The sequence below is a fragment of the Giraffa tippelskirchi genome, chromosome 10 (assembly GCF_054371585.1).
Source record: "Giraffa tippelskirchi isolate mGirTip1 chromosome 10, T2T-mGirTip1v1.2.pri, whole genome shotgun sequence".
In the NCBI taxonomy this organism is placed as follows: Eukaryota; Metazoa; Chordata; class Mammalia; order Artiodactyla; family Giraffidae; genus Giraffa; species Giraffa tippelskirchi.
In genome coordinates this window covers 94,308,054-94,334,753 of record NC_137284.1, presented here as the reverse complement: position 1 = coordinate 94,334,753, position 26,700 = coordinate 94,308,054, and the positions used below count along the sequence as shown (strand labels likewise).

The 26,700-nt window shown below is 39.4% G+C and overlaps 1 protein-coding gene and 1 long non-coding RNA gene across 10 annotated transcripts in view; one reads left to right on the top strand and one right to left on the bottom strand.

The window, feature by feature from the left end:
• The window catches only part of COG5 (component of oligomeric golgi complex 5), a 283,074-nt gene that overhangs the window by 242,653 nt on the left and 13,721 nt on the right, over positions 1 to 26,700 (top strand). For 6 of the 9 annotated variants that reach the window (XM_081535940.1, XM_081535943.1, XM_081535942.1 and 3 more), the window contains 5 exons: positions 571 to 681; positions 2,121 to 2,183; positions 9,760 to 9,863; positions 13,203 to 13,440; positions 19,176 to 19,252. In XM_081535940.1, the coding sequence (XP_081392066.1) occupies positions 571 to 681; positions 2,121 to 2,183; positions 9,760 to 9,863; positions 13,203 to 13,440; positions 19,176 to 19,252 (593 nt within the window). The remainder of the gene's footprint in view (positions 1 to 570; positions 682 to 2,120; positions 2,184 to 9,759; positions 9,864 to 13,202; positions 13,441 to 19,175; positions 19,253 to 26,700) is intronic. The other 3 variants (XM_081535935.1, XM_081535936.1, XM_081535941.1) reach the window with 3 other exon arrangements.
• LOC145524173 (uncharacterized) lies at positions 13,676 to 24,772 on the bottom strand. Its single transcript, XR_014067272.1, has 2 exons — positions 24,622 to 24,772; positions 13,676 to 13,940 (listed from the first exon to the last, which is right to left on the bottom strand). It is a non-coding gene; the product is annotated as an uncharacterized LOC145524173 (long non-coding RNA).

Sequence of the window (26,700 nt, the reverse complement as noted above, 5' to 3'; positions counted from 1 at the left end):
AGACTTTATATAAAGATGTAGAATAGACAAAACTGATCATCCATACATAGTATAATCCTACACAACTTTCTTTTTAATCTACAAAATAAAGAGTGTAATGCTCTCTGTTTATCTCTCATTTCATTAGACTATTATGACTGTCAAATGTCAAATAGGATGTAGGTTTATTTTTATTACTCCCACCCTCTCTCCTTTCTTTTTTCTTTTTTTGGGGTATGGGTTGTTTTCCTGAGTTTTTGAATAGAAAAAAAGATGATTGGCAGAAGGTGTTCCCCAGAAACACTAAGCTGATGTATCAGAATAACAGCACATCCTGGACTTTTGGGTCACACTTGCCTGAGGAATCCACCAGCTATGAAGGACTGATGAAGGGTGTTCTTCCTGTGTGAGACTAATTAGGCTTCTAGGCTCATCATGTTATCTCTGCAGAGGTTCCTGGCTATGCCTGAAGTCCAGAGCTTGACTTGAATATTTTCAGTTAACATTCGCTTTGTCAGAGGATCATAAACTTCCCCCCAGTTAAATATGAGCTATCATTTTGGTAATTTCTTTTGTGTTGAATTCTTACAGCTCTCCACACAAGGGGATGCAAGTCAGGTGATTGGACCTCTTACCGAAGGACAGAGAAGAAATGTGGCAGTAGTAAATTCACTATATAAGTTGCATCAATCAGTAACAAAGGTAACCTTTATTTTAATTAAGCTCTATTGACTTAATTTCAAGTTCTTTCTTCTTGCCTCGAATTTAGACAATCGTGAATTATTATTTAGTTTTTTGCCAAGGAATAAGGTGAAAATGTGATTGTAAACTAATCTGAGGGCTGAACTCTTTCTAAACAGTCTTCGATCCTGGCCTTTATTATTTGTCTGTACAGTTAGTTTAAAATACATGAGGTACTCAAGGTTGCTTGATATAGTCAAGTTTATTGAACAGTTGATTTAAGGGTAAATTATATGTGTTTTATACCTATTAAAACATAATTTGATACCAAATGGGTGGTAGCAAATTATAGCCAAGGTAGTAACAATATAAGAACTCATAAGCTCCCTAACATGTCAGAAAGCTTCTATCTTTGCCCCCCAAAATGAGGGAGAAGATGCATTAAAAACAGTGATATATAATCTTACAATATATAACCACTGAAGACTACTTGTGAGTAGAAAAATTTTTTTGCTGTTGTTCTACTAACACTTTTTTAAAAATGACTGAACTTTAACTTGTTTGCCATCATGTATTATGTCTAAGATGAACTGTAAATATAACTAAGTATTAGGAAAGCAACATTTTCAACTCCATCTTTGATTCTTGAGTCACTTGTGTTTACTAATGATTTTCAAAATATTTGGTAAGTAGGGAGATAGTTAGAAGACATGAAGAAGCCAAAGGTTAGTTGATATTCCTAAAAACTTGATCTCTAGTATGAGCTTTTATGTGCTAGACTGTATTTTAGAATACTTGTAATGACTTACTTGTAAGTATATTTTCCATTTACTTAAATTTTTTAGCAAGTGATTTTTATCAATTAGGGGTTTCCAAACTGTGTATTTGGTACACTAAACAAAATATATTTTTAAAGAGTTATTAACAGGTAAATGTCAGAAAAGTAAATAACAAAAGTAAATAAAAAGAATATATATTTTCCATTTCTTTTCATTATTACTCTGTAGACTCAAAAGCAATGAAAAGTTGTATTTATTTAGCCTAATTTAAATGTCTTCATTGATACTTTCAGAATTTTCATAGTGTTTGTATTGATTTGTAGAAAGGGAAACATTTGACATTTGACTTGTTAAAAATTATAGTCAACTTAGAAAAGGTGATTTTTTTTAAAATAAATAAATATGGCTTTAAACTGATCTTTTCAAGTTAAAACTATATCATTAAGGAAAGCTAACTTTTAGGATTCTTAATGTTTTAATTATTTTAAGTAGATAATTGCTTTATACAGGAAAACATTTAAAAACCTGTCCTAACTACTGCATACTAATGTACTTTTAAAACATGTATGAGATGCTACTCTAAAGTAATGATAATGTGAAAACAGTTTTATCATGTTATGATCAAAATTAGTATTTATAAAAATAGATAACTTACTCAAAATATAACTGGATTTGTTCTAGGTGGTTTCCAGTCAGAGCTCATTCCCACCAGCAGCTGAGCAAACTATAATTTCAGCCTTAAAGGTAAAAGAATTTAATTTAATCTTTGACTCTGTAGATCAGAGTCAGTTTTAGAATTGTTTGGATGAGTGGGAGATGTCACATTTAAAAATAATTCAGAATCTTCTCCATATGCCAAAAGTAGCATGTTGATGATTATCCTAAAGAGAGAGGCTACTTGTGTGTTTATATTTTCTACAATTTAAAAATAGACCCTGTTGGTGTCTACAGATTGTGTTCCAGTTATGATAATCGTATCATAAGCAAGAGAAGCGAGAGTCTTATAAATATTCACTGTGTCTTAGGGCAGTGCTGCCCAGTATTATCCCAACAAAGCAGCGGTTCTCCGTTAAGGCAATTTTGTCCCCTCGGGGCATTGAGTGATATCTGGAAACATTTTTGATCATCGTGACCGGGAGCCGGGCACTACTGGCCTCTCGTGCCAGGGATTCTGTCACGCATCCTGCAGTGCACAGTCCCCCATAACACAGCATTACCAGGCCCCACGTCTCAGTAATGCCAAGGCTGGGAAACCCTACTGTGTACCTGTAAGGTGTGACAGCAGCGCACATTCCCATTTTTTAATGTACTAATGTAAGTTTTGCCTTGAGAAGAGTAAGAGAAGATGCAGTCAGTCCAAAGCCTTCCTGCAGTGACCTTGCCAAGTACAGACTGAATTGCTTATGTTAACAGACCTCAGTGAAACAGTTTTGGCCTTGCTTTTTAATTAAATTTCATTAAAAATCTTTATGGCATAATAAGTGAAGAACAAACAGAATCCTCTGACTCAAAGGGAAAAAGAGAATCTTGAATTTTCCTAAGATTGTAGGAAGCTTACTACTTCACTTTGATTTAGGATGTTATGATGCATAAATGCAACCCAAGAACCAAAAATCTCCATGCTTTTATTATTTGACGGAAAAGATATTAAACATACATTTTTACTTATTAAGAATATAAAGACACATAGTAGTCTTCTCTACCTTGTTGAGATTTTATCCAAAATTAAATGTTATTTTAGGTTCAAAGTTCATCATCTCATATTATCAGCATTAACTCCTATGTCATGAATGACATAATTAATGATTATACATTTAGAGTCATTTTATTATAACCACCTCAGCTATAAGTAGCATTTAAACACCTTAGACCAATAGTTCTGATGCATTTATTACTGAGATCATCTTGCACAGATAGTATATTACTAAGTTTATATAAGTTTTTACTGTGTGGGTTTGATATTCTTTATATTGAAATATTTTGCATTGTCGAGAGTTCAGTATTTTTGTAATCTTAATTATTTTAGGTAAGTACTTCCCTTACCAAAAAAGCATTGTTTTGTGAAGAGCTTGTGAAATATAATCTAACATCCTTTCTCAGTTTCCTCTGGCAGTTACCAGTCCTGTACCCATCCTTTCCATGAAGGCATTCTCCATAATGCTGTCTTCTCTGTTTTATGTTTTCCATGAGTTGGAAAACTCACCTTACTGTAAAGTTCTCTGAGTACACCATCATATTATAATACAGATAGAGGCAGTTTTATTTCTTCCTTTCTGATCTTGATGCCTGCTTTCCATGCTTTTTTTCACCTGCTAGAACACCTAGTACCACGTTGCCTAGAACTGGTAAGAGTGGACTTGTCTACTTGTTTCCAATGTGGGGAAAAGCACTGAGTATTTATTTTACTATTTGAAGTAGGATATTTTCTTAGATGGCTTTTATCAGATTAAATGGGTTCTTTTTTATTCCTGATTTAAAGAGATTTTTTTTAAAGTTATAAGTGGTGTTGTTTTCATCAAACAGCCTTTCCTGTATAAAATGATCACATGGTTTTACCTCTTTATTCTGTTAATAAAATACTGAATTTATTTTCAAATATCAAACCAACCTTGATCATGATGTATTACCCTCTCTATGTATTTCTTTCTGGATTTAATTTACTTAATTTGTGTTGAAGATGTTTGTATCTATAATCATAAGTGATATTGGTTCTTTTTTGTAGTTCTTTGTCTGGTTTTGAAACTGTTTTCTCCTTTCTATTTTCTGAAAGAATTTGTGTAGAATTTGCATTGTTTTCTCCTTAAATGCTTAGTACAATTCTCCAGTGCAGCCATCTGGGCCTGTAGGGTTTTTTTTTTGTAGGAAGTTTATAACTACAAATTTAATTTGTTTAACAGATAGAGGGCTGTTCAGATAATCTGGTTTTTTTTTTTCTGAATTGAGCTTTGATTCTTTGTGATTTAGGTATTTGTTCATCTAAATTACCTAATTTGTCAGAATAAAGCTGTATATGATATTCTCTAACTGTCTAGTTAAAGTCTATAGGATCTATGTGATAATCTCTTTTTCTTACTGATGATTTGTGTTCTCTTATCTTTTTTTAGTCAGTTTAGTCATGGGTTTACCAATTTCATAATCTTTTTAAAGAAACATCTTTGGGCTTTATTAATTTTCTCTACTGTTTCCCTGATTTCTGATTATAGATTTTTTTTATTTCCTTCTTATTTTGAATTTTCTTTGCCTTTTGTTGTTTGTTTTTTGGAAACCATATGCCATTGATTTTTAGACCCCTCCCATCCTCTAAATTTAAAGTTGTAAACTTCCCTCGAACTCTGATATGTCATGCTTTTATCTTCATTCATTTTGAAATATTTTTTATTTCCTTTGTGATTTCTTCTTTGATTCATTTTTTTTAATTTCTAATTATTTGTGGTATTTCTAGATATCTTACTGATTTCTTTTTTCTTATCACTTTTTTATTGAAATATAGTTGATTTGTGATATTGATTTCTGATTTAATTCTGTTATCATCAGGAAACATATTCTGTATGATTTCAGTCCTTTTAAATTTATTAAGTATTAAGGTCTAGCATGTGGTCTGTCTTGATGAATGAACCATGTATGCTTGATGCTGCTGCTGCTGCTAAGTCGCCCCAGTCGTGTCTGACTCCGTGTGACCCCATAGATGGCAGCCCACCAGGCTCCCTCGTCCCTGGGATTCTCCAGGCAAGAATATTGGAATGGGTTGCCGTTTCCTTCTCCAGTGCATGAAAGTGAAAAGTGAAAGTGAAGTCGCTCAGTCGTGTCTGACTCTTCGCGACCCCATGGGCTGTAGCCTACCAGGCTCCTCTGTCCATGGGGTTTCCAGGCAAGAGTACTGGAGTGGGGTGCCATTGCCTTCTCCGTGTATGCTTGATAAAAACTTGTAATCCTCAGTTATTTAGTATCTTGTTTGTAAATATCCATTAAGTCAAAGTGTAGTGATGTGTTCAGATTTCATGTGCCTCTATTGATATTTTTATAGTTGTTCTATCACTTGCTGAAAGATAGGAATTACAATTTTCCATGGTTGTGGACTTTCTTGTATCTCCCTTCCATTCTGTTGATTCTTGACTCTTCTTCGGTTTTGAAGCTATATAACTAATTGTGCTGAGGCTCTGTTCTGTAAGTATTTATCATTTTTATGCCTTCTGATGAACTGACCCTTTTGTCATTAGGAGATATCCTTCTTTAGCTTTGTTAATACTTATTGTCATGCATTATTTTATCTGATATTAAATTACTCCAGTCTTTTTATTCTTAATGTTTACAAGGAAGATGTATCTTCTTTTGTCCTTTTACTTTCAACTCCTCTGTGTCTTTAGTTTTTAAATGCATTTCTTGTAGACAGTATAGAGTTGGGTCTTGCCTTTTGTCTGTTCCCATAATCTCTGCCTTTGAATTGGAGTGTTTAGTCTGTTAACATAATACAGTTATCAATAAGGTTTTATTTAGGTGTATAGCTTTATTGTTTTTTGTTTGTTCCCTTTGTTTTTTTATTTCCTCTTTTCCTCCTTTTCTGCCACCTTTTGGATTATTTATTATTTTTTTGAATGTCACTTAAATTTATTTCTTAAATCTTTGTCTATTTTTGTGATTTTTTTTTTCCATTGTTCTTCTGTGGATATATGCATTCTTAACTTACCACAGTCTTTTAGAGTTAATATTGTACCGTGTCATGTAAAATCTAGAAACTTTGCATTAATTGAAGTACATTTACATCTGCTTGCATGGAGTATCATTTTTTTATTTTAAAATTTCCATGTTGGTTCTTTTTTACATTTTAAATCACTCTGTTGAGATTTCCTATTATTTATGATGGACGTTTTTTTCTTTATCTCATTGAGGTTCTTGCCTGATAACTGTAAAGTGGATCATTTCAGAATTGGCAGCTATTGATTGTCTTTTCCCTTTAGAATTGATAACATCTCCTCAGTTCAGTTCAGTCTCTCAGTCGTGGCTGACTCTTTGCAACCCCATGGATTGCAGCACACCAGGCTTCCCTGTCCTTTACCAGCTCCTGGAGCTTGCTCAAACTCATGTCTATCGAGTTGGGGATGCCATCCAAACATCTCCTAGCATTTTGTTATTTAGTCGTGTCCTCACTTTCACTTTTCACTTTCATGCATTGGAGAAGGAAATGGCAACTCACTCCAGTATTCTTGCCTTGAGAATCCCAGGGACGGCAGAGCCTGATGGGCTACTGTCTGTGGGGTCGCACAGAGTCGGACACGACTGAAGCGACTTAGCAGCAGCAGACAATGTAAACATTATGTTTTGTAGACTCAGTATTTTTATATATTGCTCCTGTAACCATGTTGACCATTTCTTTAGCAGAGAAGTAGCTTGTTGAGACTCAAATTGTACAGTCAGACCTGCAGTTGGCCATGTCGAAGATCTCAGTTCTTTAAGCCTTAGTTGCAAGCCACTTGTTGTTTGCTTTGCACACACATGGTTGAATCAGCTGAAGACTAGTGCTGAGTTCACACATGGAAAAATAGGCTTGTTTCTTTTCTGGCTCTCTCCTCTCTAAAATTCCCCCCTTACTCTCAGCAGCCCTGGTTGAACCCTGTTCCTTTGACCTGAAAGACTGCAGGTTTGTTTTCTCTCAGCATTTTAGCCACCTAGGCTTGCCACTACCATGACTGAAGTCACTCTCATTGCAGAGGCACAAAAAGGAAAACTCTGTCTCTTCTGATTGTTACATATTTCCACACTCCTCTAAAACTGCTTGCTTTTTTCCCATCTCCAGAAGCCTCCAGTAGATTTTTTGTTTTGTTTTTGGTATTTTTCCACAATTATGTGTAGGAGGATCTGTAGTTAGGCACTCACTCCTTCATACTGTGTAGAAAACTTGCCCTTCCTTCTTGAAATCTCCTGTCTATTTATTTTCACTATATTCCAGGATCTCTTCTTACTTCTCTGCCCAGTGGCAAAGAATAACAAAAAGCTCATTGGAGTCAAATGCACCTAGAAAATCCCAGGTTTTCCACTTGATGGCTTTGGACAACCTTCTTAACTTGACTTTAGTTTTCCTGTCTACTTTAAATTCTGCATCAGTAAGTTAGAGATTCTCTTAATTCTTAGAAGAAGGAACAATTGAGTTTTCAGTGGCATGGTTACTTGTGAAACCCAAAGCACAGTGTCCAGCACATGACATCTACTAAATAAGTACTACTACCCCTCTTAATCTGTCAAGGGCTCCTCTTTTGCATGACATGAAAACGGTATCCCTTACTTTATGAACTGTCCTCTGGGATCTCAATGACTCACTTGGCTTCATCTTCTCTTTTAAAAGCCAAAGACAACCATATCTAGTTAAAACATGTTAGAAACTACAACTGTGAAGCCCTCAGTCCCTGCTGGAGAGCGCATGTGTGTTTCCCCTTCCAACTGTGTCCAAAACTAAGCTCAGTGTTTCCTCCCTCCATCCCTAAATCAGCCAATTGCTTTGCATTTACACATTCAGTTGATAATGCCACCAAGTCATTAAAGGAGGAAAAAAATCTGAGTGTACCCTCCCATCTTTCCATTCCGTATTTCTCACATCTGATTCCCGAGTCCTCTCTTCTCCTTTCCCAGTGTCTCTGCCTTATCTCATCTCTGTTCCTGCTGCCTCTGATTTGGTTCAGGCACTCATCGCTTTGCCTCTTACTATGTCCTCTTGCCTTTAGTCTAATTTATCCAGTCTGCTGTCCCAGCGTGATTTTTCCCAAATTCAAATCTTTAACCACTTTTTTTTTTTTCCATTGCTTCAAACCCATCATTGGTTTCCCAGTCCCTTCAGGATATATTGCTGTCTCCTTAGCAGCCTGCACAGAGTACATGTGCTCAGCCTCTCTTCCACATCGGTGGCCACCGCATACTCTGTGTTAAACTCCTTACAGTTCCCCAAATGTATCACCTTCCCCAGGCTCCTGTGCTCTTGACGTATGTTCCCCCCAGTCTCACACCCTCCCTCCCAGCACATACACTTGGCTTTTAACTTCTTTTAACCTTTGAAATTCAGTTCCTGGAACACCTTTTGATTTTTAATCCTCTAGGTATAGTTTGGGTGTCTCTCCCGTGTTCCCTGGCTCTCAGAGTGCTGATATCACCACAGCTTATGTCTTGTCACCAGATTGTGAGCTCCCTGAGGGCACACTGTGTGTGTGCAGACACACGCACATTCTCTCTTTTATCTTGTTTCATTTTCATCCTTTATTTCTGAAAGGAGAGCCGAGGGATTGTGGGGCAGAAGGCTTAGAGAGAAAACACAGAGCCCATGTCTCTATCAATCCTGTATACATATCTTTATTTTAATCAGCAAATTAAGGCTTGAGATGACATTTAGGAATCTAATGAATAAGGATCCTATTTAACCTTTTTTCATTGATTTCAATTATTTGTATGAGCCAAAGTCATCCATCTTCCTTGTATGTAATCATGATTGAAGCATATATAATATATTTAAAATTTAGATTTTGAAAGTTTACTGAGGCCCAGTCATATTTTCACAAAAACCATAACTGTGGCCTAGGATCATAACATAACTGATGAGTATACTTCACAGTAGAAGAGTTTCTCAACCTTAGCACTATTGATGTTTTTGGCTGGATGGTTCTTTGTCATGGGGGACTGTCCGTTGCATTGTGGGGTGTATAGCAGTGTCTCTGCTCTATTCACTGGATGCTGGAAGCGTACCCCTCCCCCACCCCAGCAATGACAATCAGAAATGTCGCTCAACATTGCCAGGTGTTCTCTGGGGAGCAAAATTGCCCACAGTTGAGACTCACTGCTGTCAAACTCTAAATAGAAATCTGATCCACGAAATGCCTAACTGTTCTGCCCTTTGAGAGTCACTAATATATTTATTATATCCAGTTTGGTCTAAAGCATACGATGTTGCTCCAGTTTTGAAGAATTGCTTTTGGTCTTGTGTCAGTCTTTCCAGAAACTTTAAAAAATGTGTTCATATGATCTTTGCTTCATAAGTGACATTACCCCTCTCTTCTCCTTTCTCCAGAGGCTCATTTGAGTGTTAAACTTTTTGAAAATATGAGAAAAGCGGGGGAGTTGAAATTTTTCAGTGCCGTGTTCCACATATTTTAAACTTTAAAAATCATTACTGACAGCAGTTATGAGAAGAGCAGACTTCTGTTGGGTTATTATAGTTAAACTGTATATAGTCTGAATTTGATATAATGTGAAAACTTTTAGTCAAAATGCTTCTCACACCTCAGATTTCTTTGTGTTTGATCTATTTAAATTTTGTCTCTTCTTAATGTAATCTTCTTTTCAGGCAATCTATGTTCTTATGGGAAATGCTGTGCAACCCTTGCTGACTTCCGTGGGTGACGCCATTGAGGCTATCATCATCACTATGCATCAAGAAGATTTTTCTGGGTAATGACTTCCAGCCAAAGGTTTTGCTAACCTTCATAGCATTTGTTTTTCATTCCCACCTCCACCTCTACTCCCTAAGTCTCTAACATCTAGACCATTCAGAACTTTGTTCCTCTTGTGATAGAATTGGCCTCTACCCTTATCCTGCTTTACTCGTTGGGCGCCATTAACTGATTTTTTTCAGTCTTTCTTGTCATCATTTGTCTCCTGTTATTCAGACATGGAACCATCAACATCGTGGAAATCAGCTTGTTATTAATACTTCAGGACGTTTGGTACCATCTTGTTTTTGCAATTATCTTTTTTTCCTTACTTCTCACAAATAGCCTGTACTTGAGCCTTTGGTGTTGGTATGGTATTCCTTGTATAAAATGTCCTGTCTCTATCGCTCTGCTAGTCTGATTCCTACTCTGGCTTTGAGGGCAAGGTCCTGCCCAGCCCTCTGCAAAAACATGATTTCCCTTCGTCACAGTCTTAGTGCAGTCTGATCTGGTCATATCACTCCTAGCCATAAACACTGGTATTATTCCACAGCTATTTCATATATGAACTGCCTATCCATATCTGTGTGTTTTGAGAATAAAAGTCATAGTTCCTAGCTTAGTGTTTACTGAAATCTTTTTAAGTAAAATGGTTTTGATTTAGTGTATTAGAAAACTGGAGAATTTGAAACAGTTTGCACATGCTCAAAGTGATTAAAAACAACATAGTTTAGAACTAAACATATATTTTGTATGTATATATATATATTCTTTATTTCTAGTTTATAGTTAATTTTTATTTTTAATTGCCCTGTTTCTTTATATTCATATTGTTTAATAGAGTACCTACTTTACTGAATTTCTAGCCACTGGTCTGTTTATAGAAAAATTATGTGACTATTGCACTGTCTTTTAGTTTTTCAGATCACTTATTATTTCATTAAGAAAGTATCTTTTGAAAGGTGAAAAGGTCAGTCTATTTTTAATAATAATACGAAGCACAGAAAGGTAAAGTGGGTTCTACACAAAAATGCTGTAATATTTGGATACAGGAATATGAAACTACTGATTACCAGTATTTGGAAATAAATGAATTTTGTTCAAAAGTGATCTGAAATGTCCCAGTTAGACCAATCATCATTGCCTCTGACAAGGAAGCAAAACTGAAGTAATTTTTAAAGGCTTGTTCTAATAAGAGTGGTTAGATACTTCCTTCAGTAATTGTGTTGATGAGCCACGGCTGGTGCCTGCGGATAACTGATTAGACATTAAAAGTTAATTTCCCAAAGAGATACGTTTTTATTAGTTTGCTTAAATACCAGTGAACCAGATTGGTCCTTTAACTGATAGGTAGCCCCTAGGAGGACTCTAGGTCCTTGACGTGGTGGACAAGCACCTCAGAGGAGGGGAGAGCACACACAGACCCCAGACTGCCGGGTGCTGCTTCTCAGGCATGCATTCGTTTACAGGCCTCCTGCCTTCTGCCTCTGTATGCGGGCTCGCCTTCTGCCTCTGTATGCGGGCTCGCCTTCTGCCTCTGTATGCGGGCTCGCCTTCTGCCTCTGTATGCGGGCTCGCCTTCTGCCTCTGTATGCGGGCTCGCCTTCTGCCTCTGTATGCGGGCTCGCCTTCTGCCTCTGTATGCGGGCTCGCCTTCTGCCTCTGTATGCGGGCTCGCCTTCTGCCTCTGTATGCGGGCTCGCCTTCTGCCTCTGTATGCGGGCTCGCCTTCTGCCTCTGTATGCGGCTCTGATTACAAAGACCCTGACGTTGCCGCTCACCTTTCTGCTGCACTTTATCATTTGAGACCCTCTTAACTAAAAACTTTTGACATAACTGGGAAAACTGAGTTTTAGCAATCGCCAAGCAAGGTTTATATTCTACTAAATTTAAATCAGGCTTCTAATCCGCATTGAAAATCAGTGATAACGTATTTCAGAATTTTGCCTAATAGAGCATTTTACTTACATTGACACATGTTGATGAAACTTGTTTTAGTGAGTTATTTTCTAATCCTCAGGGAAATCATATCACCTGGCCAGATTAAAATTCTTAAAGTAGTCCTCCCGAGTAGTACCAAGATAATGACAGTGCTTCTGATAAAGCATAAGAAGGTTAGAAAGAGATTGGTGCCTTCCCGCCCCCCACCCCCAGCATAGCCTTTTAGACTGACAAAATCTGAATAAAGATAGGCCATGATGGTATGAATCTGGCAAAACCAAACCCCGTGTGAAGATTGCCATCACCTACTGAGGCTGTGCCTTTGCTCTGTTCCAAGCAGCACTCCGGCCTGTGATACTGCAAACACCAGTGTTCCACCAGGCCCCTTCCATGGCCTGTTTCTTACACCCAAAGAAAATCTCTTCCTGCTAGAACCTAGCCTGTTTTCTCTATTGCTATCTGCTTTCTGGAAGTGCAAGACCTTCGGTTAGCATTCCACTTATAATAACCATTGTTGTATTTTAAAATAATTAAGTTCACCTCATCCGCTTGCTCTAGGCATTTGAATCATGTCTGTTGTTCTTTCCGAAACCTTTGCCAGTTTCGCTACATCATTCTCAGAATATGATTTATTTTTTGAAAAAGATTCAGCATTATATAGCCAGTGATCTCATTGGCTCTCTAATTAATATCAGGTGATTTCTAATTTTGGTATAACTCTTCTTTCCTATAAATATTACACATTCTTTTCATATATTCTTTAAAGAGCAATTATAAACACTTATGAATTATAAATAGTATTTCATGGAGCATCAGCTGGCATCATCTGTTGATCCAAATTAAAGCCTTTCCAAACATCTTCTGGGAGGAAAAAATTGCATACCATGTGTATTGTTACATAACCAGTTCCACAGTCAGAATTCTACTATTGGACTGATTGGATTAAATAGCACAAGAGCAGAGATATTTTTGCCAAGAATTTGTTTGGGGAAGGCAGTGTTTTCTGTTGCTACCAAGTGTAAAATCCTGTTTCAGTATCTAATATTGATTTATTCACTAACCAGGCAAACCATGTGAGTGGATGGAGAATTGTAAAGCTGCAAGAGTCCTTGAGAGGTCAGAGTGCATAAGGCATTCTGTGAATTATCCGAGACAGATGGTTGTTGGTTTCATTCTTCATAGTGTTTCAGTAAACAGATTCAAAGATTCCTTCAGTCATATTCCTAGCATCCTAAATCAGTCTTTAAAATATGATTTAAACATTGTATGATGCTTTTTAACTCTTAACAAAAATAAACAATGCCTTTTCTACCATTATGGAAAAAAATTGCTTAGGAGTGAAATAGCAGGCAGAGGGGGAAAGGAAGTGCCCAACAGCGCCTTTTAGTGAACTGGCCGATTTTTTTTTCTTTTGCAGATCATTACCCAGCTCAGGAAAGCCTGATGTTCCCTGTTCTCTCTACATGAAGGAGCTTCAAGGTTTCATTGCCAGGGTTATGAGTGACTACTTTAAACACTTTGAATGCTCGGATTTTGTCTTTGACAACACTGAAGCTATTGCCCAAAGAGCCATCGAACTTTTTATCCGCAACGCCAGTCTCATTAGACCTCTTGGTGAAGGTGGGAAAATGCGACTTGCTGCTGATTTTGCACAGGTAAAAAGGGAAAATGTTTCAACCTCAATATTATCCATTTAAATAAAAGACCATCTGTGTATTATTCAGTGTTTAAAGAGTTGAAACATGAAGAAAAGTAAACCTAAACCTAATAGGTAAAAAAGGAAAGAACTTAAAGGTACTTTCTTACAAGATATTTTTTTACTTTAACAAAAGAATTGTCAGTCCTCTTTGATAGTTCAAGGTACATTAAGTATCATTCCACAGTAAAGTAGCATTTCCCATTTTTCATAATATGGGACTTTCTCACGATTTTATTATCCTACCAGGTCAGTAATGATAAGAATAACTGATTAACCTTGTTGGAAAATAATGAAGAGAATGAAATTTATCCTTCAAGGAGTGGGAAAGGGCAGTCTGCTCTCATGTAAAGAGGAGCTCCAACACATGTGTGGTCCTCCAGGGTCAGCTCAGCATTCCAGGGCAGGTTCTAATTCGTTTACATGTACAGAGGTCCAGGTAGATTGTTTGATCCTCATCTGTTAAATAAGAATACCTTTCTTATGCACAGCCAGCCTTAAAGTCATTCCACACTATCCTATGTGAATGAAGTAGAGTCACATTAAAATAGCAGAACAATAATCAGCTCTTATTGAAAGGGTTTTTTTTCCTTTGTCCTTTATACAGACTTTTAAAAAGCCTTATAAATATAGTATCAGAAGCAGATAAGAACTACCTCACACATCTACTTTCATTAAAAAAAAATTCAGAAATAAATAATTCGTATTTACATAACATGTCAAAGGTGAACTCATTTTGTAAGCCTTTGAAAGCTGTTAGCCCTACTGGTCTAAACAGTAATCCAGATGGATTATTCCCAGTGGTGTGCCCCATCCTCCCTGTTTATAAAGGTAGACAATTTTTAATGTCCCTCTTTATTCCTGTGTGTATCTGGGAGCAAGTCTTGGTTCATCATTCCTGCTCCCAGGAAAGAATGTGGTGGGCTACTTACACCAGGCAGGGGATGTAGAGGCTCCTCCGGACCCAGCAGTTACAATAAGGTGCATACCCTGATGTTTCAAGAACCAGGCTCTCTGCGTGTTAATTGGTGTAGAGTTAGTCATTTTCATCCCCAAGTGATATGCCTGAGACCACTAAGTCAGAGTAAGGAGCCTTCCTTTGTAAAATACGCCTTTAGTAGTCTCAGCATGAGAATACTTATAAATGTCACCATTTGTGTGGCTCCTTTTACCCTTCCCATTTTTGTCAACTTAATTCTTAGGCATCTGTACATTTTGTTGTTACAGGTAAACTTCAGCTTAAAGAGAATTATATGTCGTGTCATACTTGTGGGTATGACAAGTTTATTGGGGTTACAGGGGTTACAGGCTGATTATCAAATGAAAGCACAGTGATGTACCAAGACCTGCTCTTATTTGTTAAAAACACTGTGAGCTGTACCCCAGTGAGTGTCTGTTCTTCTTTCCTGCTTTCCTCCTTCATTTTGTTTTTCTTTCCCTGTCCTCTTCCCTCTCCTGGGCTCCCTCCCCCACCGGTTTATTTGCATTCTGCTCCAGCTGGTTCTTGAGTCACTTTCCTGGAGGCAGCACTTCAAGTCCAATTAGAGTGGCAGCCGAGCAGGAGATGGCCGACATGAGAGTGCTGTGGGAAGAAGGCTTTTTGTTTTTTATTTTAATGATATATCCCCTTATGAGTCCCGAGAGCTTGAGAGTGCTATCCTGTGACCCTTGCTACTGCAGCTGGCACCTGCTTAAAATGCGTAGTTTCCAGGGGCAGGGTTGAGCTTCTACCTTCCTGACAGCCACACATTCAGAATTTTATTTGACATTTCCTTCTTTCTGAAGACATGTTGCCTATAAATCATACCTTATCCCAGGTCCCTTCTCTTAAGATAAATGAAACTCATCAATCATTGTTATATACTAACTTATTATGCACCAAGGCCACCTCTGTTTTCCATGTCTTACTCAGTGTTAGAGTATGTTTTCCAGCCCTGCAGTGACACTGGTGGCTGCACCCTCTGTGGGCTGATTCCTTCACTCCTGGACAGTGTCCCTGCTTCACAACACCCTGCCCCTCACCATGTGGCTTCTTGCCAGCCCTGTGGGTCGTGGGCAGTGGAATGACAGGCACAGGCACTTTGGAAGTTAGTCATGGTTGTGGCCAGTAGCTTTGGCAAATATTATCCAGCTGTTGTGTCTTCCCCTATATTTTAAAAATATTAAAGTGAGTTTGGGGCTTTCATTTCATTTAATATAGTTTCTTACTACAACTACAATTGCGTGATATTCTACCTCAGCTTTTGTACTTGATTAGAAGTATTTTTCTGAGTTAAGTCAAAACACTTAGATGGCATTACCCTGACATTTATATTCATGACAGGCAGCACCTGGGACTAGAAAGCCTTTTGGCTGCCTCATTGCTGAAAGTTCTATCAATTTGTATTCAAAATTAAATAAAACCATAGTGGCTATTGGAATCAAGAACACACTTATCCTTTATGGGTTTCAAAAAAAGTTCTTGTGATAAAAGTGCCTGCTATTCTGGCATAAATAACAGAAAGAGAAAGAACTCAAAAGAGCGTAGGTTTGGGATTACTGATTATTTGTCATCAAGTCCAGTTTGCAAAGGCAGATAATGATATATTTTTAAAGATTTATGTAGGAATCCTAACTTCTCCCCACTGGCACTATTACACAGGTGAAAGAGAAAATATTTTCAGGGAGCCATCTGGTAGGTTCATGATGAGGAACGTGCGCAGCGCACAGCCCCTTAGGAATCAGGTCATGGGTATGAGGTGGTTTCCTCATGGTAATTAATTCCCTACTGTGACCACATGGTCTCTGTGTTTACACTAATCACACAGCAGTCCTCAAGCACTAGGCTTGTCCAAGCCACTGGGGTTCTGCTGATTCAGAATCTCTCTGGGGACCTGTCTACACTGTCCTTTGAACCACACATTCCCCTCTGCTCCTCAGTTGTGTTTCTTTCCCGGAGAGAAGGGTTTTGTTTTTTTTTTTTTTTTAAACACTAACATTTTATTTATTTATTTTTGGCTGTGCTGGGTCTTTATTGCTGCACAGGCTTTTCTCTAGTTGTGGCGAGTGGGGGCTTCTCTCTAGTTGCTGTGCTTCTCATTGTGGTGGCTTCTCTTATTTCAGAGCACAGGCTATATAGCTTGTGGGCTCAAAAGTTGTGGCTCCCGGGCTCTAGAGCACAGGTCCAATTATTGTGGCATGGGCTTAGTTGTTCCGTGGCATGTGGGATCTTCCCAGATCGGGGATCGGGCCTGTGTCTCCTGCATTGGCACACAAATTCTTAACCACTGAGCCACCAGGGAATCCCTAGAGAAGGATGACTTTTGATGTTGGCATTAAATGATTTACTCAGTGGCACTCCGAGCAGTTTCTGTTTATTTCTGGTTCCCTTTAAATATATATTTATATCTCTCTTGCTTTTTGTCTGAAAATTATAAATTTAGGGGAAAAATATGCAAGTAATCAAGATTCTAATTCCTCTTGCCTTTTCTTCTGAACAGTGTCAGGGCAGGAATGCCCAGGAGTATCTGAAGATGCCCTGTAGTTAGCCAGATGTCCGCGGTGGGCACGGAGCAGCTATGTAATTAGTTAACCGTGCCTGCTGCTGACTGTTTGTTGCCTCCAAACAGGAGAGCTGGAGAGAGGCAGTTGCAGGTGCTGTTTTGTATCCACAGCTAATGGCAGAGTCACCTCCTCTAAAAGGAACACTCTTGCCCTTCAGAAGCATGGCCTTTACTGTTTAGTGGAACTCTGGCAGAAGAAGATGGTCTTTAGTACTCTAGGGGTCCCTGATGGATGAAAAATTTATGTTGAACATTTAACATTTTGAAATTGTCGTATGGCATAGAAATCTCCTGCAGTCATCAGAGATGACACAGCCATTCGAGGTTATATTCTCATACTGTAATTTTCTCCTAGCTTTTTTATTTAACATTCAGTCTTGCTCAAGGGCTAAGGCAAGGGTTGTTTGCTGAAATCTTTGAAAATGATAAAGCCCACTGAGGTAACTGAAAAAAAATTGACAAAAATATTTCGTAAAAAACCATTATAAATGCACATCCACAGAAAAACAGACAGGCATAGGCACATGTTAATCACATTTTTACTTTGTGCTTACTGTAAAATAAGTACCGCATTCTGTAGGAAACCAGAAACTCCTATCTCGTGAATAAACTAAATAGGTCCCAAGGAACAGCCCATCGCCCACTGTCGTCAAGAACATTGGCTTGAAGCTGCTCTCTTTTGTAATGTTGGAATGAGTCTGACTTTTCTTCCTCAGATTTCTCTTTTTATTTACTTATTCTTTTGTGTTTTAGAAAGTTTTCTGACCATGTAAGGTTTCCCTCTAGGACGTACAGTACACTCTGTGTCTTCTGTATGCTGAGAGAGAAATCCACCAGTCACGAGTCACCCTCAAGACCATCTGAAGAAAGGAAGCTGCTTTGTATTCTCCCCTGACACTCAGTTCACACAGTCGATTTCACACTTGTTGTTTCTTTTAATAATAATCAATATATGTGTGCGTCTGTGTTTACACACACAGATCTCTCATAAGCTAGATGAGTGAAGATTATATTATTTAAATAAATATGTATCCTCTTCAGTAAACTTGAGAGCTCCTCAGAAGTAAGACTGTCTAATTCATCTTCTTATCTCCATGTCTAGTTTGGTGCCTGACAATTAGTAGGGAGTAAAAAATGTTTCTCTAATGAGTGATTATGTCTCCATGGTCTTCCAATGGCAAGAAGATTTGAAGTTTTTCAGAAAGATGGCCAGCAAGACAGATACCCCATTTTTCGTTCATATATTTTTCTTGAAGAAAGATGTTGATTTACAAGAGAGCAGGCTTTTCTCAGAAATGTTCTAAACTATTCTTTACCAGGGCTCTGTTCATAGCAAGTATAGTGAAATGGCTTATCATCTGCCATATATGCAAAAACTTTGCATATTCCCTTGGTAGATAAAGAACAGGTAACCTAAAACTCCAATTAATGACAAAATTTCTAGTCAAAGGAGGAAAATAAAGAGAAGTAGTGGTTGCTGAATTCTTCAGTCAGGAAGCAAATTAATCCACTAACAATTTAAAAGGGAAATTTTTTTTAAAAAATGATAGTAATTGCTGACACTTAATAAGCACTTACTATATGCCATGCACATAGTGCTTTGTGAAATTATCTATTTTGTTTGCATAATTTTATGATGGGTATTATCTGTGTTTGACAGATGAGGAACTTGGAACATAAACAGGTTAAGCCGAGAGCCACACAACTAGTCACTGTAGATCAGAAACTGACACACATGTGCTGCCTCCAGAGTCAGTGCTTTTAATCACTTTTCACCAGCCTGGTGAAAACTGTCATCATTTCTGTTTAATAGAAAAAGGCTTGTGATGCTTGGTTAAAGTACAGGCACATAGTCAGTCTTGAAAACAGTTCTTTTTTCTGATTTTTCAATGGAAAAAAAATATAAACCTTCTCCTCATACACAACAAAAACTGCTTTTCTATTCTTGAAGGAATTATCTTATGACCCTTTTAAGTAAATAAGTGCAAAAGCTATCTAAGTTCTTGCCTTTTAATAAATGTGACATTCAAAACTGCCTTACCAGATCCAGTTAAGTTTACTTCAAGCTACACCTTTCTGTGATCCAAGTGGGTCCCCAGTTCACTTCAAGATTCTGATATAAAAAGCTATGGGATATCTTTTAATATTTCAGATGGAGTTGGCTGTGGGTCCATTCTGCAGAAGAGTATCTGATTTGGGAAAGTCCTATCGAATGCTGAGGTCATTCAGGTGAGCCATAATTCTGTTATCACTGTTAACATAACCATACCCTATTAGCAGATAAATCCTTTCCTATTCATGTTGATCTACATGAAATTGCCATTATTCAACCATTTTGTGATATACAACAAATGATGGCATTTTCATATGGTTCATCTTGAAAGTTATCCAAACCAGAAATTTATAATGTTATATGCAATAACGTGTGTGTGTATGTGTGTTGCAGTTCACAAGATTAAGCTGTTAAATTTTTTATTATGCTCTTTCTAGGGGAATTTTTTAAATTCTTCATTCTTACAGAAATATATTGAATAATACCAGGCAGTTCATAACTATATAGACATCTTTTTCTGAAAATGTTATTGGTTCATTTATCATTTCCAACCCAGTCTACTTCTAAAAAGGTCATAGGTTGCATGCCATTAAAAAAAAAAAAAACCTATTAGAGGATTTGAAGAACCGAGTTTAGTGTTGAAATGCAGAGAATGACTGTAAATGTAGTAGATACTTTAAGGTAACCATGGTTAATGCAATTGAGCACAAAATGTGGGATTGAGCTTCCTAGAAATCAATTCAAAAAGAAAAATGAATTAATTCAAACCCATGATCTAAGAATGTATCAATTTAACAGGAAAATCCTTTTCAGTGCTAAATGCTTAGGCAGACCTAGGCATTACCAACTCAAATTTTAAGGACCATTGAATAGCTTAATGTCTAGGTCTTAAGTATCAGATTTTAGAAAATAAAAATATGTTGTGCATATGGCTGTTTATTCAATAAGCCAGACTTCCCAAACTTTTCACATCATGGCACACATAGAAAATGCATATGTACAAAAAGATGACCAACCCTAAGAGCGACTGAACTGAACTGAAGAGCCAAGGGGATCAACATAATAGTTACAACTTGTGACTGAAGCATGCCAGATGGGAAACCTTGATGTCAGCTATCCATAATATCCTGGAGCATGATGTTTTTTATTATTTCTTTCTAAAGATAGGTAAGAGAGTCCAGGCATGTGGCTTTCTATAAACTAACTCAGTACTAGAAACTAGAGTAATCAATAAGTAGTATGTTCTTTAAAAGGTTGCTTCACTCTCTTATGTCACCCAAGATCTTAGTAGAAAATTCAGGTATAATAGCACTTGAAATATAAGAACCTAAGGTTATTGATTGAAAGGGAAGGCTTATCCTTTACTTTGCCTATGTGTACTTGGCAAAGATATTTTTAATGCCAACACAAGAGCCTGAACGTGTATTTTTCTCAAATGCCTTATGTGTACAAAGTTGGATTTCAGAAAAAGTGGGGTCACAAGTGTTTCAGATACCTTCTTTGAATTAGCTCAAACCTTTTATAAGGATTTAAATATTATGGAAGCCTTTGGGTTTGGCACTACCCAATATGGACAGATTGAAAGATTAAGAGGCACTGAGCTTACTGATCTTCCAGTCATCTCTATGTACCATCAAAAACAACCTTAATAAAACTCCTATAAAGAGATGGTTGGAAGGCATCACTGACTCAATGGACATGAGTTTGGGTAAACTCTGGGAGTTGGTGATGGACAGGGAGGCCTGGCATGCTGCAGTCCATGGGGTCGCAAAGAGTTGGACACAACTGAGTGACTGAACTGAACTGAAAGTTACTTACTCTGAGTAAGATGGAAACACAGCGGTCCCAGTTGGATGATAAAATGCTGCCCTGAGTCACAGAGTCTTAGCATGTTAGAGGACATTAACCAGCTAGTTATTTTAAAAGGCATGGGAAAAACCATGATTTGGAATTTGCTAGTTTTAAGATTAGATAAATATTTTTGATAGTCTTGCCTCCTGTATTTGGTTGTTTATTCCACGTGCATGTATTAAAACAGTGCTTATCTTCCCATTTGCTAATGCAAGACAACCTTTATCCAGGTGCTTGCTTTTTTTTTTTTTCTTTAACTTTTTGGCCCTACTACGCAGCATGTGGGAACTTAATTCCCCAACCAGGGATTGAACCTGTGCTCCCTCCAATGGAAGTGCAGAGTCTTAACTGCTGGATCAGCAAGGAAGTCCCTATCCAAGTGCTTTTAAACTTGTGTCACAGTATGGAGATACATGTGCTGAGGGTTTCACATAAGAACAGTTCTTTTTTAAGTCATGTAAGATTTTCTGTCAACCCACCCCAGTTTCCACATGAGAAAAAGAATCTTTAAAGGAGTGTTTAAAGTTTGAATAGTAACACCTTCTAGTATCTATTTAGGGAATAAAAAATTAATGATTGATTACTGTATAATTTTTTTAAATCCTAGGTTTTTTATAGCTACCTTCTGTCATAAGGCAATGGTCAATCTAGATGTGTTTCAAAAGTTCAACTCTGACTGACAGTAAGAGAGATTTTATGTTACCATCTAGCATATACTTGCATGCAAGCACCCTGAAAACCATGCACACAAACGTGTGCCATGAAACAGAAATTGCTCTTCCTTCATGTGATAGTCTCTGGTTTCTTTTGCATTTGGTTATTTTAACCCATTTAATTGGTTTCATGACACACTAATGTTTTGCATCCAGTGGTTTCTCACCCTTCTCTCCGGGCCCTCTATTCTTGAATTTGAGCTGCTCTAGTGCTAGGGGAGGAGTTTTGTTCCTTTCTCCATCTGTAAAGATGTGCGCCCTTTTCTCCTGAAATGTTGGTACCTGAGCTTCCTCCCACAGATCTCTCAGTTCCCAAGGCATTGCCACAGATATAATCAGAGTAGTTGAATCTTGCCTATGGAGCCTTCTCCATATCTTTAATTCATTGAAAATTTCTAAAAGAGACTTATCTACCAATGTATTCTGACAGTTGTTGGCTTAAAACTCAACATTCAGAAAACTAAGATCATGGCATCTGGTCCCATCACTTCATGACAAATAGATGGGAAAACAATGGAAACAGTGATAGACTTTATTTTGGGGGGGCTCCAAAATCACTGCAGATGGTGACTGCAGCCATGAAATTAGAAGATGCTTGCTCCTTGGAAGAAAAGTTATGACCAACCTAGACAACATATTAAAAAGCAGAGACATTACTTTGCAAACAAAGGTCCATCTAGTCAAAGCTATGGTTCTTCCAGTAGTCGTGTATGGATGTCAGAGTTGGACTATAAAGAAAGCTGAGCACCAAAGAATTTACATTTTTGAACTATGATGTCGGAGAAGACTCTTGAGAGTCCCTTGGACTGCAAGGAGATCAAACCAGTCAATCCTCAAGGAAATCAGCCCAGAATATTCATTGGAATGACTGATGCTGAAGCTGAAGCTCCAATACTTTGGCCACCTGATGCGAAGAACTGACTCATTGGAAAAGATCCTGATGCTGGCAAAGATTGAAGGCGAGAGGAGAAGGGGACAACAGATGATGAGACGGTTGGATGGCATCTCCGACTCAATGGACATGAGTTTGAGTAAACTCCTGGAGTTGGTGATGGACAGGGAAGCCTGGCGTGCTGCAGTCCGTGGGGTCACAAAGAGTAGGACACGACCGAGCGACTGAACTGAACTGATTCCTACAGATATATTGAACCTACAGAAATCTTTTGGATTGATTCTCGTGTTTTCTCAGTTGTTTGAGCGGTTTTGGATACCATTTGATAAAGATTTTAAGATTAAGTGGATTAGGAAATAAAGTGAAAGCATAGTATGTTCTGGGGTTCAAATCTAGCCCTAGGCTGGAAAGGTTTTAGGACCTGTCTTTGGAGAAGAGAGATGACAGTTCTGCTGCCTCTGCCTGTAAATGTGGTTGGGCAAGGCCCTGGCCCTGCCAGTTTCTCTGCAGTTGTCCTGAGAGGGGAGTTGACTTAGGACAGCATGCCCATGTGAAAGTCCTGCAGAGGCCCATCCTAGAGAGGAGTCAGTCAGTACAGTGTCGTCTTTATTCCAGTAACTCACTTCTAGGCCCTCCTCTTGCTTCCTGCAAAAACTTGTTAAGAGGTCCGTCTCTTCTCCAGAATTTAGTGCTGAGCAGTTTCAGTGGCAGGGCCCACTCTTGTTCATCTTGTCTGTGCTGTGACAAGGAAAAGGCATCATCTAGTGGTCATTTCCATAATTGATCTGGACTCTTGTTCCTGGACTGAAGGTTCTAAGTCATATCCAAACCAGCTCAGTGGCCATCAGTAGGAAACTGGCTAAAATAGGCCACATTCATCAGATCAAATATATGCAGCCAATTAAAAATTTATACTGTTAACGTCCAAGAAAAAGAAAAATACTTCCTGATGTATCAAAAAATGAAAAAAACAGACTACTCACCAGTATATACAATAGGCATCCCTACTATTTTAAAAATAATGACCTGTGGTTTTGGAGAGGAGAAGTCAAGGATGAGCATCAAAATGTTACCTTTGGAGAGTAGCATTGTTTCTAGTGGTTTTTTTTAAAGAGGTTTCTTAAATTTTTCAGATTTTTTGCTTTGGTTGTTATAGATTTGTAGCTAGAAATGTCAACAAATATATTTAAAATTCCTCTTGCAGTATTTCTCCCATTTAAAAATAACAAGTGAGCCTAAAAATAACATAAAATATACTAAAATATTATATAGTAAGGGGTTGGGGTGCAAGAAAGACAGCCAGACAACCAAAGCCCCAGCAGGTTTAGAGGCAGTGGCTAAAGGAGGGGCAACAGGCCCAGTGCCAGGGAGGGTGACAGAACCAGGTGGGGCGCCTCCAGTCCCGACCTCAGGTGCAGCCTTCCCTCTCCCCTCCCCAGACACCCTCACCTTGGCAAGCACCCCCTTCCCCCATCAGGCAGCCATCTGCCTCAGGGCATTCCTCTTGATGGTGATATTAGTGGACTCTTTAATTAGGCCTGCGAGCTTCTTGCATGCATTTACATTTTCCTGTCTACATTAGAGTTTCTCAGGCAGCAGGAATCTTTTACCCCGGAGAGAATGCTGCCTCAGAAAGCTGCTGACATTAGGGACTTGCCCCTGGGTATTTGTGTTGTACTGCACACAGGACACACGCACCCCCATCCCCCTCCATCCCTCTGCAGCATGGTGGTGTCCCCCAAGTGGTGTTCGTGCAGGAGGTTACCTTCCCTCCACCTGGCCAGGGGCTTGTCCATGCAGATCACTAAAGACCCTGCCTTCTAGTAGGCCCCAGCGTCCCCACCCCTCAGGGAACAGCCTGGTCCCTGAATTACATCCACAGCCTGCTCTGCTGAAAGCCTCCTCAGATTTAATGAAAAAGCACTGAGAGCTGTCAAGAGATAGGGGCTGTTCTGATGGGTCTGTTAGCATGCGGGGCACTGGAGAAGGGAGACCATCAGTAACTACAGAGTGTAGCATTCACGTCAGCTGTCTTCAGCTGGAGGAGTGGTGAGGTTTTCCCATAGCTACAGTTTACCTCCTTGATTACCTGATGTTTGAGATTCAGAGCAAGGCCTGGCCGGTGTGTCTGCAGACCCAAGGGTGGCCGTCTCCACAGCCTCCAGGATGAGCGCTCCCAGCCCCAGGACCCCAGATGGCTTCTGTTCCTTCTTTCCACTTAGACCATGCTCTGCAGTCACGATTTCCACACGGTTTCCGGGTTCTTAATTCCAAGTTCTAATGTCAGCGTTGGAGCCAGAAGGCAGCCACATCTGGGGCTTGGTTTGCGTTGCTGTCTGCCAGTACTTCAGCAGTGCCGGGAGCTCCAGGGTGAACGTGTAGGGCTGGACGTTTCATTTTTGTCATCTTTATTCTAGCAGTCATTGTTTGGTCGTTTATTGTAGGTTAGCCTGTGTTGAGCGTTGTCCTGGGATTTTCTCCTTCCATCTTCAGATGACAGTTAAGAGTCAGGGGCTCGTTCGGGGCTGAGGGGTCAGTTTTCAGACTGCACGTGTGAGAGCTGTGAGCTATGGGGCTGCATTTGAGACGCCCGGCCTGCCTGACTCCACCGCCTGTGCTCGCAGCCACCATGCCCGACGTCTTATTCCAGAAGTTCTCATTCGTTCTCACTGGGACAAGTCCTAGAACACCATGTGAAACATCCAGGAAAACATTAGAAAGTGTTACAGACCATCTAGACTCCCCACTCTGGCCATGCCCTCCTGATCTGAAATGTCCTGTCTCCCTGATTTCCACTACAGACAGCCTGCCAGGAGATGCCTCAGGAATCTTGAACCACGTGTGCACTTTTATTCCTAGAGAATGTCTGAAATCCCTGCCTCCTTTGCATCCTAGTCCCCTGGGACAGACAACCTTGGACTCCAAGACAGGAACCTGGGGGGCCTCGCACCTCTGTGCTCTGAGCCCTGACTCACCCCCAGGCGTCAGCCTCCTGCTTTGTTCCCTCCTGGGACACACACGGCCCCTCCAGCCACCATATGTGGACCTCTTCCCGTCTCTCCGAAACCCCCACATGTCCAGTGCAGGGAGAAGGCCTGTGTCCTCCCCGCCCCCTCATTTCTCTGTTGATTCCGGGTCTCAGTAGTCTGGCCTCCTTCCTGGCCCCTCACCAAGAGCAGCTGTGGAGTGGGGGTGGCGGCAGGCGGCACGCAGCACACACCACCTCGGACACTGGCTGTGGACATGGGAGCAGGAGGACTCGGGTCTCACTGCACTTCAGACCTGGCCTTAACAGAGACTGACAGCTTCACAGATCCCTTAGATGTGGAGATCTCTACTAGAAGCATGATTTTTTTTTCTAATGAGACCTAATACGTGATTAATTAAGACTACTAGCTGCCTATGAAGTTTAACCTTGAAAGCGCTGCTATTTGGAGTATTTTTTCTCAGAATGATTTTGTGGCATTGGGCTGTCTGCATTCTGTAACACCTTAATTTGTTTCCTTTTGTTCCTTGTATCACCTCAGATGGTGATACATTTTTTGAACTCGCTGGTATTTGAGATTCCACCTGCAGTCAGGGAGGATGGGGGTTTTCATGCTGTGTTCTTTCGGCTTCTTAAAACAAGCACCAGAAACAAAATGTCTGCAGTCAGTGTTTACAGGTAATTGTGTCAGTGAGGCATAATACCAAATCAAATCCAGTTTTGCTTCCCATGGCTTTTTTGGCAGTCCTGTTAGTGGCTACATTTGGTCTTGGCAGAAAAAGAACATCTGTGACTCAGAGCTCCAAAGGGACAGATGATTGACCAAAAGATGCTATTTCAAAATGAGCTGGTTTCTCCCAGCTTTGCCCTACGCTGGTGTCACCAACAGCAGCCGCGGTGCATAGCTCAGCTGGGCTGCTGGACGGGGTGCTGGACGGGGCACGTTTCAGACTTTTTCTCCCTCCCTGTCTCCTTCCCACTCCCTTTCTCACCCTTCTTCCCTTTCCACCCTTGTAGTGTTTGTATTGATGGATGGGACTTCCCTGGCGGTCCAGTGGCCAGGACTCAGCACTATCACCGCTGTGGGCCTGGGCTCAACCCCTGGTCAGGGAACGAAGATCCTGTAAGCCACATGGCACAGCCAGTGTGTGTGTGTGTGTGTGTGTGTGTGTGTGTACAAAC